This window comes from Caretta caretta, chromosome 12 (assembly GCF_965140235.1).
Source record: "Caretta caretta isolate rCarCar2 chromosome 12, rCarCar1.hap1, whole genome shotgun sequence".
Lineage (NCBI taxonomy): Eukaryota > Metazoa > Chordata > Testudines > Cheloniidae > Caretta > Caretta caretta.
This window is the reverse complement of record NC_134217.1, coordinates 39,766,623-39,782,598: the sequence shown is the minus strand read 5'-3', so window position 1 is coordinate 39,782,598 and position 15,976 is coordinate 39,766,623. Positions and strand designations below refer to the sequence as shown.

At 55.0% G+C, this 15,976-nt stretch overlaps 1 protein-coding gene across 13 annotated transcripts in view; it reads left to right on the top strand.

Annotated features, from left to right (window-relative positions):
• CBFA2T3 (CBFA2/RUNX1 partner transcriptional co-repressor 3) overlaps positions 1-13,887 on the top strand; it is a 110,587-nt gene extending 96,700 nt beyond the window's left edge. For 7 of the 13 annotated variants that reach the window (XM_048816869.2, XM_048816867.2, XM_048816880.2 and 4 more), the window contains 5 exons: positions 1,986-2,071; positions 2,857-3,052; positions 3,439-3,507; positions 5,092-5,321; positions 5,800-13,887. In XM_048816869.2, the coding sequence (XP_048672826.1) occupies positions 1,986-2,071; positions 2,857-3,052; positions 3,439-3,507; positions 5,092-5,321; positions 5,800-6,132 (914 nt within the window). In that variant the 3' untranslated portion in view covers positions 6,133-13,887. Of the gene's footprint in view, positions 1-1,985; positions 2,072-2,856; positions 3,053-3,438; positions 3,508-5,091; positions 5,322-5,751 lie in introns of all 13 variants that reach the window. The other 6 variants (XM_048816872.2, XM_048816871.2, XM_048816878.2 and 3 more) reach the window with 4 other exon arrangements.
• Positions 13,888-15,976: the final 2,089 nt, after the last annotated feature.

Here is a 15,976-nt window from a genome sequence, read left to right as displayed (position 1 = left end):
CCCACTGCTGTGGGGAGCATTCGGGGGCACTGAGCTCCCTGAGAGATTTCCTATCACGGGCAGAGATGTCCCGGAGAGCATCCTTTCCCCTCCACTGCTGAAGGGCCAGACTGCTCTGTGCAGGGGGTGCTCTGCAGGCAGGTGAGGCTGTGCCGGGGGGACGGACACTACAGACTGCATGCCCAAGGGGAGGTGCCTGGGAATTCACCGGGGGGCGGGCTGCCTCCCTGGAGCGTGTGCAGTCCGGCAGGGACTGGCCACCACAAAGCACTGGGCCAAGGGAGGGAGCCTCCATGGCTCTGGGTGGCGTGAGAGCATAACGAAGGGATGGACAAGGTGAGCCGGGGGGAGGCTGGCAGTCGGGGGGCAGGACAGAGACAGAGGGCCCAACCCAGTGCAGGCAGTGGACTTGCACTGGGTGATGGATTCAGCCCCCGCTCTGCGGAGAGAAGCGAGCTCTGTTGGGTTGGGTGCTGTCAGGACACCGTGGAGAGGAGTCCAGGGGCCCAGGGACTCTGGGGCATTGCGGTACTTGCCCCTGGGTAATTAGAGAAAGCAGAGCAGAGGATGGCTCTCCTGGAGGAAGGTCAGCACTCCGGATCCTGAGCATGCTACTCAGAAATCGCTGGGATCACAGCGGTACCGAACCAAGGCGGGGAGGCATCTTTCAGGAGGAGCAGCTGAGTGCGTATCTACACAGCATTGTAAACCCAGGTCTGGGGGACTCAGGCTTGAGGGCCTGCATTTGAGCATCCACACTGCTTTGTACCCGAGGTTTCCATACTGCACGGCACAGCTCTTCTGACTCGGGTCTCTGGCTTGCCCTGCAGCCACACTGCACAGTGCCCGTGCTTCGACCCCAGTCACAGTGGGACTCGCGCTCTGACCTAGCAGGGTCCTAGGACCCAGGTCCTGAGTGCTTGTGACCTGAGCCAGACTGATAGGTGTGTGGACAGAAACGGAGCCTGGTCAGAGTCCGGGTTAGTGGGCAGTGTAGACGCAGCCTGAGTTATACAAATCACTCGGCAACTTCTGATGCGAGAAGCATTTCAGTCCCTGACTCCCTGGGAGAATCCGTCTGACGTTCTGGGGCTGTCGGGGGTCCTAGGCAGGCTGCAGTGATGCTCAGGCAGGCTGAGTTCTCGGTGGTCCTGCACAATGCCCCCTTCCCGCCTCTGAGAAGATAGTTGTTGGAAAGGTGACCAGGGGAGCGGGGTGGGCACCTGTTGTGGCAGGGTCTCCTGCCGGGAAGGGCCTGGTGAAGAGGGTCGTACATGAGTGATTGGCAAGAGATTGGCAGCAGTGCAGATGTGTAGGTGCTAACCCGTGGCTGCGGGGAGGGTGACCCGTTCCTGGCACACGGGCAGCTCTGGCGGCAGCCCACAGCCCAATTCCCCTACTAGCAAAGGGCAGGCAAAACTTTTCCCTGTAAGCTAGCCCCAAGGACTGTTCCCCCTCTCCCGGCTGTTCAGCCAGTGCTCTGCGTTACAGAGCAGGCCCCAGTGGGGGCTGTATGGACGGTATAGAGACTGCACTGATTTTGGCATTCAAACGTCTCTCTCTCTCTCTCTCTCTTTCCCTGACGGCCTCTCCTGACTTGGGGCGTGACTCCACTGCCGTCCCGTGTCGAGCTCCCAGAGCCCCGACTTTGAGTGGGTGCAGGCCAAGGCAGAGCAGCGTGCTCCAGCACCGGGCCCTGCGCGGCACCTCCCGGCATGCTGCGTAGGCCAGGTGCACCCCAGCACCTGGGCCAACGCCCGGCCCGCCAGCACTGCTCTCAGGCCACGGGAAGGAAGCTCACTGGGCCAGGGACCATCTCTTTGCTCCGCACAGTACCCAGCACAAGGGGCCCTAATCCCAGAGCATGGCCCCGAGGTGCTGTCCTAAAACAGATAACAAAACATAGCCGTAACTGGAGCCCCTGGGGTGCCCAGAGCTCTGGGCCAGGGTGACTGGCTCTCACTGACCCGCGTGTTCTCTTCCAGCCGTGCACGGCTCCCGTCAGGAGGAAGTGATCGACCACAGACTAACAGACAGGGAGTGGGCTGAGGAGTGGAAACACCTCAACAACGTACGTACCAACCCCTCTTGCCGCTGTCTGCTACCAGGGCAGCCCTGCCAGGCACTGGGGTGGCTGTGGCATTTGTGGTCACTGCAGGGCGGGGTGGGGAGGGGAGGGCATGGATTAGTTGCTCTCGAGAACATGAGCTCTGGCCCCTCCACAGAGGGGCTCCTCAGTTAACTTATCCGGACTTCCCTGTTTCACGTCCCATGCTGCTCACCATCTTCTCTGACTTTCAGTGTAGGGCCTGCTCCTGTAGCCTGGCTCCGGGGAAATCCCTCCTGAAACGGATGGCTTTTCCTGAGCCAGGACTGCAGGGTTCTCCCTGCGGAAACTGAACCCTGTCCCCAAGCTGGGGGACCCTGCCCCTCCTTGGAGCCCTGGGGTCTCTGTCTGCTAGAATTTGAGTCAGGACCCCGTTTTGTGTGCCCTGGCTTACGGTTCCCCATTCTGAGCCCTGTCCGGCTGCCCTGGCCTAGGGGAAACTCCTGGGTGTGGGGATGGGATGTGAACCAGCCATTGCAAAGCTGGCGCCTTCTCAGGGTGTGGCTGGGTGTAACTCCATTGATGCGGGCCTTGTCTAGACACACTCCCCCCAGGACAAATCAGGGCGGACTCAAACCTGCTGTAGACACACTCCCCCGGTGCAAACTGGGGCTTGCATCACATACCAGGGTGAGAAGCACCAGGGCAAGCCCATCTTACCCTGAGACACCCCATGGACATGCAGCTGCCCCCCAGCACGTACCCTGTGCCCGGGCCTTATCTGCGCTCTCCCTCCTGCTCTCTGGCAGCTGCTGAACTGCATCATGGACATGGTGGAGAAGACGCGGCGCTCCCTCACCGTGCTGCGCCGCTGCCAGGAGGCCGACCGCGAGGAGCTCAACCACTGGATCCGCCGCTACAGCGACGCGGAAGACATGAAGAAAGGCACCAACCCCCCACCCCGCCCCCACAACAGCTCCTCCAACTCCGAGGCCCCCCCGTTAGGTACTGACGAGCCCCGCGGAGCGGCTTTCCCGGCAAAGAGCTAATGGCGCCCCGGGCCTGATTCTCCCCTGCCCTGTGCTTGTGTCAGCATTTACACCGATGCCAACTCGGCTCCGGTGTGAGTGGGTTGCACCTGACACGCCCTTGGCCCAGGTACCACGGCGCCGGGTGCCCGGCAGGGGAGAGCCCGGCCCAGGGCGCCAGCAGCTCCTACAGCCGCGCCGTGTGTATCTTGGGGCAAGAGCAGGCAGGGATGGTTTCCACTGGGTCGCTATCTCGGCGCTGTCGGTCTCCGCACGGACCGCACTGTAGCGCAGCTCTCCGGGGCTTTGCTGCTTTGCACGCTTCATTTCTTCCAACCTGTTCCTCTCCCCCCTTGTTTTCAGACACTCACCGGGAGTTTGTGCCCAGGCCCCTCTCTGGTTACATGCCCGAGGAAATCTGGAGGAAAGCTGGTGAGTGTGCCACCGCGGGATCCCCTGTCCGCAGCCCAGCAAGGCACCGGCCGGCGTGAGGCGGTGCCGGGGGGCCTGGCTGAGCCTGAGGACTCTGCTGTCGCTGGGCCAAACGCACCCCTGGGTCTACTGCCTGGACCTCGGTGGAGTTCCCCTGCTGTGTTTCGGGGGCTGAGATCGGGGGAAGGAGCCCTGTTCATTAGGACACCCTGGGGTCTAGCAAGCATTACACGTAAACGTCATCCCTATGCCTCCTTCCTTTCCCCCGAACCAGCGGCTGGGGTGGTAAGTGACCCTGGGGCCTGATCCAAAGCCCATTGGAGTCAATGGGAGTCTTTCCACTGGCTCCCCCGGGCCTTGGATGAGTCCCATAGGGACTTTCACACTCAGACCGAACTCCTCAGGAGCTTACGGATGGGATCGCGCCCACTGTAGGCCAGTTTTCTCGCCCCATCTCTCTGGGGCACCTTTACGTGTAGAGCACTCCAGGGGCTGGAAGGCAGGGACAAGGGGTAACAAGCACCCATAGTTTCTGATGGTGCTGGACCCAGAGGCCACTCCTCCCCCTGGTTCCCTGAAGTTTAGTTTGTCCCTTTGGATCACCCCTCACTGGGAGAGCAGGAGGGGATCTGAACGCCATGGAGGGGTTCTCTGCCAAAACCGAGCCTGGATGCTTGGGATTTCCTGCCGTGGAATCCACACCCAGCTCATGTCCCTCTGCTGGAGCCAGGGACCCAAACTGCTCTCTTTGGGCAGCCCAGGCTTTCAGAAAAGCTTGTGCTTGGCTGTTGGGCACGATGGGACATGGCTCAGTGGGCCGTCGGTTCCATCCTCCCGGCTCCGCCTGGCACCAGCGCTGGGCGAATCTGTAAAAGACAGGACGTGGAGAACGTGGTCAAGGCTTTCTCCCCTTGTTCCCTCCGTGTTTTAAGACACCCCTGCCCTCCCAGAAGCTTCATTCTGAAACCCTCACTGTGCGTGCTTTTCCTCCATAGGGTGCACTGTGCTTGACAGATGGTTGTGTGGATAACAAGACCCTCCGCAGTTAGAAGGGGTGCATCAGGGTAGAAACCAACCCCTAGCTACCAGGGTCAGGAGGAAACTTCCCCCTATGGGCTGCTTCTGCCACAGCTGTCCACGCTGGTGGGGTTCTTGCACCTTCCTCCGAAGCATCTGGTGCTACCCACTGCTGGAGACAGGATGCTGGGCTGGCTGGGCCATGGGTCTGAGCCAGTCTGGCACTTCCCCGGTTCTTCAACCTGAGAGCTAGGCACACATTTGCATGAGCATTTATGCATTCAAACAGTGTGTGTGCATGGGTGTGTTCATATGTCTGTGCACATGTGTGCACATGCGTGTGCGCGTGTTCATGTGTGTATGCACACGTGCAAAGAGCCGGTCTGTGCTGCCAGCTGTGGCAGGGTGAGCACGGGCGTGTTACAGAAAGTCAGGCCACCCAATCTTGACAGCAAAACCCTAGGGAGCAGCTGCCCAGACTTGCCCTCTGGTCTCCTGCTGCGTGGCTTGCCCCTGCGGGCCGTCGGCTCGGTGGCTGCACTACATGATCTGTGCTCTTCCTTTCAGAAGAAGCTGTGAACGAGGTGAAGCGCCAGGCCATGTCCGAGCTCCAGAAGGCAGTGTCGGATGCGGAGCGCAAAGCCCATGAGCTGATCACTACCGAGCGAGCCAAGATGGAGAGGGCCCTGGCGGAGGCCAAGCGCCAGGCTTCCGAGGACGCGCTGACTGTGATCAATCAGCAGGAGGACTCGAGTGAGGTAGAGGCGAGCTCGCCCCGCTGCGCCGTGCTCGCTAGGGTAGTAAGAGTTTAACCCTTTGCCTGTTGACACCGCGTGCGCCCCCAGCGTGCGAGCCGGGGCTGGAAGCTTGCTGTGAGGGGGCCGCCCCGTTACAACCCCTGAGTTCAAGCATTTCGAGCTCAGGAGCCTGGTTTTAAACCAGATTAGCAGGCAATTCACCCTGCACTGTGGGGGCTTCCCAGCTCCCAGGCCGTGCTCGGCCCATCCTTCCCCCAGGTACTGAGGGTTTAGAAAGATCCAATACTGTGAAATCTAACTAGCGCGACCAGCCCAGAGTCTGCCTGAAAGTGGCCAGGGAAATGGTACTCTTTGGGGGCCTGAACCTAAGACCTAAGACCGAGGTCTCTTGTGTTCAGTGGGTGCTCGGGATCCTTTGGACGGTTCCATCCCACAGGGGGTGTCTAGCGGGGCTGGGTCTCTCTTCCAGGCTGCACCGCCCCGACGCTGATGTCTCTGCTTTCGCCCTCTCGTACAGAGCTGCTGGAACTGCGGGCGCAAGGCCAGCGAGACCTGCAGTGGGTGCAACACGGCCCGCTACTGCGGCTCCTTCTGCCAGCACAAGGATTGGGAGAAGCACCACCACGTCTGTGGGCAGACTCTGCAGGGCCTCCAGACCTCTGCCGGCGCAGCCCCTTCCTCCGGGGTGGGCTTAGGGGTGGGCTCAGCTCAACCGGACGTGGGGGCTGTCAGCACCTCCATCACCAGCGTGGCCACCATGGCCGCCAGCCCCAGCGAAACCGGCTCGGCTGCTGCGTCGCGCTCCGGCACGCCGGCCACCCCAGCTCCTCTGGAAACGGCGTCACGCTAACCGACCCCCCGGCCGGCCAACGGAGGGGAAAGAAACAGAGAAACCTACAGAACGTCACTGCTGCTACTGCTTCTCTCCAAAAGAAAAACTAACTGCATTCAATGCAACTTCCTCAGCTACCTGACTCTTCTGTGACCTCCAAATGACCTCTCGATCTCTCACATGTAATCCTCACGGATCCTCAAACTGGGCTTTAAGTGGAGTTAAGGCAAATACCAATCTTCTCTGTTCTCGCTTCGGTTTTCTATGATTTGGGGAGTTATGATCGTCGTCGTCGGTTTGTTTGTTTTCTTCTTTTCGGACGAGGAATTTGTCCGCAAACTCTACGCACCTTGACTCGGGGAAAGGAAACCCACCAGTCTCTATCCCCCTGGAGATGTGCGCGTGTGTGTGAAATCTCCCTCCCAGTGCGGCCGGGGGACGGCATGATGAAGGATTTCGATTTTAGAAGGCAAGAAACTTCTTCTCTTCTTTTTCGTTTTTCTTTTTTTTTTTGTAAAAAAAATAAAATAAAATAAAAAATAAAAACGTCAAACTCTTTGGCTTTAAGTAAAAAAAAAAATCCAAAAAACAAACAAAACAAAGTAAAACCAAGTAAAGGAAGCTTACCTGTAAACTACCTTGCTAGCTAGCCAAGAACATACCAGACTCACCTCTGCTCCAAAGGAAATCCAAAAACAAACAAACAAAAAAATCCAAACTTTTTTTCCACTGCCAAAGTTTTTTTGGTTCTGTTGTTGGTTATTTTTACTTTTTCGGTTGATGGTTTTGGTTTGTTTTTTGTGAAACAAGGAGCAGCACTTATCCCTTTCAACCAAACCACGACGACTGGCCAAAGGCAAGCCGGCGCTCTTGGACTCCTTGCGTTCTTTGGTGGGGTGGAGTGGGTTCTTGTGCTGGACTCTCAGCATCCACGCATACCTTGAAGGAGGAAGGACGCGCATCTGTGGATTTAAGGAATTTTATTAAAATAAAGCAAAAAAAAAAAGATACACAACTTTTGTGCGTGTGTGTGTGTGTGTGTGATGGGGAGTCAACGTTGTGTGCTCCTTCCCTCTGTGGATTATAAACGTGTTTCATTTGCCTAGGAGAGCGTGCTAATGAACAAGAACCTTCAGATCCTGGTCCTGTTCCAGAGAGAGCATCATTTCAAACAGAACTGTGACAATCTGTCGTTGATTCTCCACTGCTCGTCAGAGTGTGAGCAGAAAGCAATTGCACCAGTACCTTCTGCTTCTTGTACTCCTCCACTACCTCTCTCTGCTCTCCATAACCCCACCTCTCTAGCTCCAGTATCTTGTGACTGCCTTTCAACCTTTCGCAGGAAAAAAAAAGACACCTTTTGTTTTTCCCCTTCTAAAGACTCTTTCGATTGCCTGTAGATAGACCCCCTTGCTTTGTGTCTACTTGTTCTCCAGATGTTTTCTCCAGTCCTGTGATGAACATTGTCATTGGGTCATTTTATTTCGTTTTCTCTTTTTCTTTTCCCACCCCGCACCCCCTCATATGATTTTGCAACAGTTACTAGTAGGAAAGAAAGGAAACAAACAAACACTTGTTCTTAGAGAAGGAAAAAAAGACAATGTAGATTATTTTGCATTTCTTGCATCGTGTATAACGCACAGAGGACGGGAGTGCAATATGGAAAGTGACACGACTGCAGAAAGGGAGAAAGCTAGAGACTGCCCAGCCATGGTCAGGGCAAATATTGTATGTTAATGTGAATGTATATAGTATTGGAAGAGGTCCAAAAAATAATAATAATGATAATAATAAAAGAAGAGACGTTTGCCAAATAAAAAAATTAAGATAAACCACTGAAGTATGTAAAGTTTAGGAAATAGGTTTTAAAAAAAACGCAAAATCCACATGCTCGTTAGGAGCATTCGTTTTCCGGAGTTGCAAAATCCATCACGTGTGTTTTTAAAAAAGTAGGGATTTCAAATAAAAAGTTCCCAGTCAGTAGTCATTGCAAAGGGAGGTTTGGCTGAGGGCGATTGACTCAGAACCCTAAGGTGGCTATGTTTGGATGTTTTCCTCTCCCTCACGACGCACCCCTGAACCTCTCCCTTGTTTCTACTGTTTTCAGAAGCACTGTGTGATTCTTTAGAACATCGATTCGGGTTTTGGAACAACAAGGAGTCCTTTGTTTAGCACAATGGATACATGCAGGGCTAGGCGGCATTGTTCAGTCCCACTGCGGTTGGGTCTGCTTTGCCCTTTCTTTTCTAGTTGTGAGCCCTGGATCCGTTAGCTGCATCGCATCCAATGTGTGTCCTCCCTGTTCATTTAGCACCCCACTCAAGCTCCCTCCTGGTTGCTCTGAAGTTGTAAAGACCATGTTGTGTCTCTCCTCAGATGTGCGGCGTGTTCCCATGGAGCAGGTTTGGGCTCGTGGCTGTTTCTCTCAGTGGATGTGGCTCTGACGCCGTTTGGTCATGTCGTCTTGGCTCTGGGACGGGTTGTCCTGGAGAAGAGTGTGGAGGGCTGTGTTTGACGTGTACTTTCACTGCCTCTGAGGGATGGCTGTAGACGGTGCCGCGTGGTTCTCTGCAGCTGGTGCCGGCTTGTCCTATGATTCTATGATTTCAAAGCAAGACAGACCCAGGCAGGAAGTGGGGATTGAGGAAAGTTGTTAGTGCAACGCTGCAGTCCATGCACCCTGCTGTCCCCTCCCTCGTCTCAGCTCTCTGCCACAATCGGGGTATCAAATCTTAAGAACCAGGCGTGGATCCCATCCTATTGAAGCCAGCCAGAGTTTTGCAATTGGCTTTGAGCAGGATGAAGTCACAGTTCTTACATCCAAAGTTTTCAGGCTTTGAACACCTGCCAGTTCTGAACTCAGCGAACCCGGCAGCATTTCAACCCGTCCAGTAGCCAACAAGTGCCAGAAGCACCCCCATTCTGTAGCCTTCCTCTCCCCCGCCAGGCCTATACGGTAACGTGTCCTGACAAGACAATATGGACACTGTTGGAATGCTGTTGGAAGCAGGGACTGGGGTGGAAGGGCAGTTAAAAATGCACTAGACTTTTTGCTTTAGCTCTCTGTCCTGGCCTGCAATGCAGCTCTTACATCCCTGGGGAATTGTGGAAGACTTTCCTTACCTTCCCCCAACCCCAGGCAAGTGGTCTTTCTAAAGCAGGCCTGAATTCCTGGCTAGTAAGAATCTTCTCCTGGAAAATAGCAACCCATGAGCCGCCCAGCCCCAAGAGACAGTTCCTCCAAAGTCCCAATTGCAGCTCTCCAGAGGAAGGTCACACCCTCGGTGAGGGATGGGAGGAGAGACACAGTACAAGGGACAAAGCAGCCTGTAAATATATGTGAGTGTAGAACTTCCTCCCCTGGAACTGATTTGCTGTTTGATGCAGGCCAGTCCCAGCAGCAATACCAGTGAACCGATCTCTCTGCATTACAGAGGGTCTCCCTAGGAAAGACCTGTACTGAGTCTTGAAGCCCAAGATGAAGCTATGCAGAGATCAGTCCCTCTGCAGGAGCCATGTGCTGCAAAGCAGTCGGTGGCTGCCCTCATTAGCTGGGCTGGAGCTATTGCTGGGGGTTTGTTTACCAACCATTTGATGGTAGCTTGCAGTGAATCCGGCCAAAGACCTTTTAATGGGCCAAACCTGAGAATTCGTAGCTTCTGTTTGTTTCCTTCCGCAGCCTCATTCATCCAGCGTTAGGTTCTGACTCTGGTTTTCTGACATGCAACACTCACCCTAAGAACAATTGTTGTGTTTATTTATCAAGTGATATATGTATATTGTCTATTTTTCTTATATTTCATGAAAAGAGGTAATATATAAGAGTTTTCAGATGTAATTACCTGCAGGGTTCGTCCTGCCATTCTTAGTGTTTGTTATTTTTCTAAACCTCCTCTTGTGCTTGAATTTTGGCCGCCTCTCTGTCCCATCCGTCTCACATCTGCTCAGCATCTGGACCCTGCCTCTCTACCTCCAACTTGCTTAAAAACCACAGACGACAATTGTATAGAACGGAAATAACCCCATTGTAAAAGAACTCAGTAAGCTTGCCTTCAAACCAAAAGCTCTAGGAGGGGAGAGGTGATCGTGAGGGGAGCCTCTTGCAGAAGTCCAAACCAGAAAGCTTTAAAATAGAGTATTTCAGTGGCCAAAAAACCAATGGGAGCATGCAGCTTCCCAGGCGGTAACTCTCGTGGGCAAGAGGGTGGCACAAAGAAAACAGCTCGCTGACTCCCCTGGGTAGGGCTCGAGGATGCATGCGGTTCCAGGCTCTTTCATTGTGAGATGCTCTTGCTAAACCTCCTCAGTCAGAGCTTTCTTATGTGTGGGTTTTGCAGGGTCACCTCATCCTCCTGTGTCCTGCTAATCCCTGATTCTCTCCTCTGCCTCCCATTGCCTGGGAATATTATTCCCAGTGGAATATACAACAGCTGGGAGAATTAACAGCAACCTCAGCCACGGCCATGTCAGCAGGTTTTAAATCACTGGGGCAAAGCAGCATGGTTAGATTGTGTAGTGTGTGTGCAGTGGGCCAGATTCTGCTCTCAGGGACTTACCTGCAAGTGCTTTGTCTCCATGGAGTTTGCAGGGATGTCACTACGAGCAGAATTTGTCCCACTCCACGGCATATCCACCCTGCCTCATGGCAGGGATCCTAGTGTTACAGTGCGGCCCAGATTGTGTAGGAAAAGGAACTTAACCTAGGCCAAAAATCCAGGGAATGCTGACACTCCTGGGCCCAGGAGCTGTCTCCATGCATATTACTGGGGGGACGGGTGGAGGGGAAATTGGGATATTTTTCTCTCCTGGATAGTGGCTCTTTGGGCATCTTTTTGTGAAGTCCCTGGAGATGATCAGAAAAGGAAGGGCCAATGTTTCGCCCCTCCCGGAGCCCGTGCCAGGAGATATTTAACTGGGGTGACCCTCCCCCCATGGCAGCTCTGCCTGGGGGCAGCAGCAGGAGTGTGAGGGGTAGGGCGCCTGCCGCTTTCCTTCCAGCAGCCATGGAGCAGTGAGGAGAGAAACGGGATGCGCCCAACCCCAGGCAGGGGTGATGGATGGTTCTGTGGCTAAAGAGGGGGTGGGGTCAGAACAACGCCGGGCAGCTCAGCACAAAGGCATCTGGGATCCGGGACAGCCCAAAAGGTGCCATCTCGGGTGGCACCTTGTGTCCTCCAATCCCATTGACATCATTGGGCATGTGGCTCTCTGCAGGATTGGCTCATCATTTGCAATAAATGTGTGTCTCGGCACGGCATGGCAGTGCATTCGTTCAGGTCACCTTCCTGCTTCCATGGGGCAGAGGGAAGCGGGCGTGTTTTGCAGGTCACTCCTGAGGATGCCAGGTTCTTTTTTGGTGCTGGAGCCCCAGCCCTGTGTTGCACATAGGATCAGAGAGTTTAGAGCATGTGCCAAGGGGCCGAGCAGTTTATTGACACAGGGACGGCAAGATGGGGATTTTGTTTGGCTTTAAGCGTGACTCACTGCGGACCCATTTCCATGGAGGGCTCTTTAACTTGGCCCCATCCCTCAAGTTTCCAAATTGAAATCCAAGCTGAAACCAAAGCATCTCCCACCTGCCCTGCTCCAGCTGGGCAGAGCCGCACCCCAGGGACCTCATGCCAGCGCGGCTCCAGCATGCGAGTGCTGGACACAGCCATTGGATTGGCTGGCCAGGGTTCATTGGTGATCCTAGACGTTAGAGCTGGAAGAACTCCCTTAGGATCTGTTCAGATCATGCCGGGGTCCGGACAAGACTCTTCCACATGGTGCATTTACTGGGGCTTTGCTTAGTCCTGTTTTAAATAACCAAGTGAGGGGGTTTTGTTCCCTGGTCTGCCACGTCTCACTGCCAGGTTTTCCGGATAGTCTGTATTCTCCCTTTCTTAATAGCGTCCCATTGCTGCTCGTTACACTCTCTTCTCGCAGCCGCCGTGATCTCTCTCTTGGTGCTTTACCCCCTATCAAATAGATGTGGAGTAGGACTCGAATCGTATCCCTCCATCCTTCCTCATTGCTCAGCTCTTCTCATCTCTCCTCCTCCATCAACCCTGCCAGCCCCCTACCAATCCCTCTTGCTTGTCTCTGTTGCCCCGGCAGCAAGGTCCTTCCCAGGCACAATCTTCCAGGCGGGAGTCAGGCTGCACTAGCTCCCGCCTCCCGGGACAGGGGAGCGTGGGACGGGCACGGCTGGGTGAACAGCGAAGCAGCAAGTGTGCGTCTCCCTGGGGAGGCAGGTGTTGGGAGCACTTCTCATGGTGCACCTGCGATCTGCACCAACAGTTCTTAAATGCCAATTGGTTGGGTCTAATGGCTTGGATACCCCCCAGCCCACACCTAGGCTACTTCGAGTCAGTTCCAGCAAAGGAGAGTCAGTCTCCTTGAGACTGCCAGAAACACCCTTCCAGTCACACGCTTACCAGCAAACACAGGCAGAAATTACATGGGTGCGATCAATTCTGTAGGAGCAAACCAGAGCCAGTGCTGCTGGGGCAGCTGTCTTGCTCCTGGCCATTTCCCCATTTGAACTCACCATACACTCCTTGTACGTGTACACAGACACACACACACACATTGTACTCCGGTCTTCTCTTCCTCTTTCTTACGATCCTCTTTTTTCTTTATGGACATCCCCACCCAATTTTGTGGCCTTTGTGCTTAGGGTGGGGTGCTTGCCTGAGGTGGGTGGGTATTTCAGCCGGGCTCAGTTTAATTCATGTGTACGCTAGTTACAGAAATGAATGGGAGGAGAAGGAGTTTCCTGGGCTGCAATCCCTGCCACCTGGTAGGAGCGACCCTTCTTCCCATCTCTGTGCTCTGGTGGTTTTATGTAAGGCAAACCTGGGGGAGCCGGAGGGTGTTTTTGTTTCTTGTAACAAGCCCATCTCTTGGCTTGTCAATTGCTTTGGAGAACAGCAGCAGGACACCCCTGCTTGGGGTGTCAAAAAAACAGACGTAAACACAGCCCAGGGAAAATAAATACAGAGCAAACCCAGGTTCTCAGACTTTCTGCTAAGCCTCTTCAGAGCGGCAGATTCTGGGATCCCGTCCAGATCTGGCGTCTGAGCCTCTGAAAGGCGGCTCTGCAGCAGCCATCCAGGAGAATTTGCTCTGATTCCTTACCAAAAACAAACAAACAAAAAACCCACCAGGTGCTCCCAGAATTTCCCCCTTCCTTGCACATTCCCTTGTCCCTGGCCCTGGTGTGACCCAGCCAGCCAACCACCTGCAATTCAGGAGAGCCCAAGCTGCTCAGCCCAGCTTGCGTGTAACTTTGCTGAGCCCCACGAATGGATGTGACCCACCCTCAGTTCTGCTCCTGCTCCCCCACCTCTGAAGTGACTCTGCCGAAAGTCTCGAAAGCCGCTGACACGCCCTGTCAGAAACCAATAACCTGCTCCTGCCAGGCCCGTGTGAGGGGGCTGGGAGGCGATTGACTCGTAAAACTGTGCAATACTTGAATTAAAGGGGGGTGGGGGAGGCATTGCTTGTATAGACTGATGGGCGTGCGTGGAAAAAGAGTTTAAAGAGGGGAAAAAACAGAAATCACGCACACCCCCCTCCCACCCCGTTCCCTGCTGTTTGTGGGTTTCCGTGGCCATTCCAGAGACATGACATGATAGGAGGTTTTTTGGCATGCTGCCCCCTCCCCGCGCGGTTCCCTGCTTTCTCTAAGTGTACTGTATGTTTGACCTGTGAAAGATGTAAACATTATGATTCAGGTTATGTCTGTTCTTAACTCTGTATCCGTGGAATAAAGACAATTTAATATCACCCAGGGGTATCCGCTGCTGTGGTTTGTGTTCTGTTCTGCCCCGGCCCTCCTCCCCCAGCGATGTGCCAAACCAGGAGGCCGAGGGGGGGAGCTGGGTTCTATCAGTGTATCTTGGCTGTACCCAGCATGAAGGCCACAATTTTCAAGTGACCAATGATTCTGGTGCCCAATGTGAGATCCTTTTTAGAGGCCTGGTTTTCAAGCAGTGATGATCCCCCACCCACTGGTAATCAAGACCCTTTAAGATGTTTCAAGATGGGTACCCAAAATCACTCGTTGCTTTTGAAAACCTTGATTCAGAATGGCTCGGCCACTTCCCCTGTTCATAGCGGTGAGGACTGTATCCTGATCAGTGGGACCGGGGTCGGAGGGCCAACGTTCCCTGGAGGGACTCTCTGGTTTTGAGAGGACACCAGCAGAACAGGGGAAGCAATTCAGCCGCATGGGCAGAGCAGTGCACAGGGTTTAATAAAGTTCCACCCTTTTAACTTAACCGGCATTCAGCTTTGCTCTTTGCAGATGAAACAAGGCTGGGGCAAGGCCCGTGGCACCAGAGCTGGGCTGAGGACGAGCTCTTGTAGGTGTCCAGGATTGGGTCAGGCAGGGCTCCGGTTATGTGCACTGGAGTCTGGCTCCAGACCCGCCAGCTCTGACCTCTCCCAAGTCATCCAGCATTTGAAACAGTGACCCATGCACAAGACTTTGGTCACGCCCAAACCAGGCATAGAGGAGACCCTTTCCAGGCCCAGCAACCAAACCATGGGGGCAGCTCCTGGCCTCGATGTGTGAACCCCCCACTGAAATCCCAAAGGGGTCTGGATTTGCGCCATCCCTAGCTAACAATGGGCATATTGCAATGCAGCCCCTACCCCCGACAAGCATGCATTCCCACGCTTTGCACATATGGGACAAACTCCCATGTAAGCCCCATCCTCAAACTGTGCCCCCTGGGGCACCTGCTGGTGGGTCCCCAGAGAGCCCAACAGTCAGATGTTGCTGGCACCACCTCTGGATCTCCTTGTTGTCAGCTGCTGCAGCAGATAAAAACATCTGGAAACAAGGAGCAGGGGGCCGCTGCTCCAGGCGGGGGAGGAAAGGAAACAAGAGCCACCAGCTGGAGGGCTGGCACCGGCAAACGGAGGAGGAGTGCAGCTGGGGAAGGGGAATGGGAGCAGGAAGTGGGCCCATTTCAGGGGAGAGGGATTCACCCCTAGACAGGCCAGGCCAGGCCAGGCCGTGTTGGTTCTCCTGAGAAAGGGCTGAGCCGATGGTGAGGGCGGTAGGGATGTGGTGAACCAGTGCACTCGCCCCCCCCACCCCCCCAAGCATCCAGGCCAATGCCCCCAGCTCAGCCAGCACTACTCACTCCGGAGCAGGGCGGGCGGACACTTTGTACTGCTCTGCCCCCCGCCAGGGGGCTTGCCGCTGCTGGGACCCACAGTCCTCATTACTTTGGCTTCAGGTGAATAAGCCCTGTGTATAGCAGGCTGGTTCCTCCACCATGGAGTTGCAGCCACCTCTGGGGTGAACCGCAGCAGCCTCACTCAATGCATCTCAGTCCTGACCTGCAGTCCCCCGTTGCTCTCCAGCTCCCCTCTCCCCAGTGTTGACAGTAGAGGGGAGCTTCGCAATGCCACGGACACTAAATGTCTGTGTACGAAAACTACTGGAGGTGAGCTTCGTTTCAGGGCCAGCAATGTTCTGTGCAGGGCCCGGAGCCGTGCATTGGTGTCAAACACGGGGGCGGATGCCCTGGTGACTGGCTTGGAAATGCTGGGCTGAAAGGCTTCTTACCACAGCAGTATTGGCGGCGGGGCTGAGACAGCAGAGGCCAAGGCCCTGCTCCATCCGTGCACTAAAGCACCAGATGAGTAATCCCGTTGAGCCCAATGGGGCTGCTCAGATGCTTGAAGTTGACACCTGCTTCCCTGGATTGGGGCCCAAATAAAGAGCATCCCAGACACATACACGTAGCTCTGCCAATGCACGGCCACCCCAGCTGGCAGGGATCCCCGTTGCAGTCTCGGGGGCCATAAGCATCTCGGTGCGAGCCAGTCTGGATTCAAAGGCAGGCTCCTGGGGAGAGGT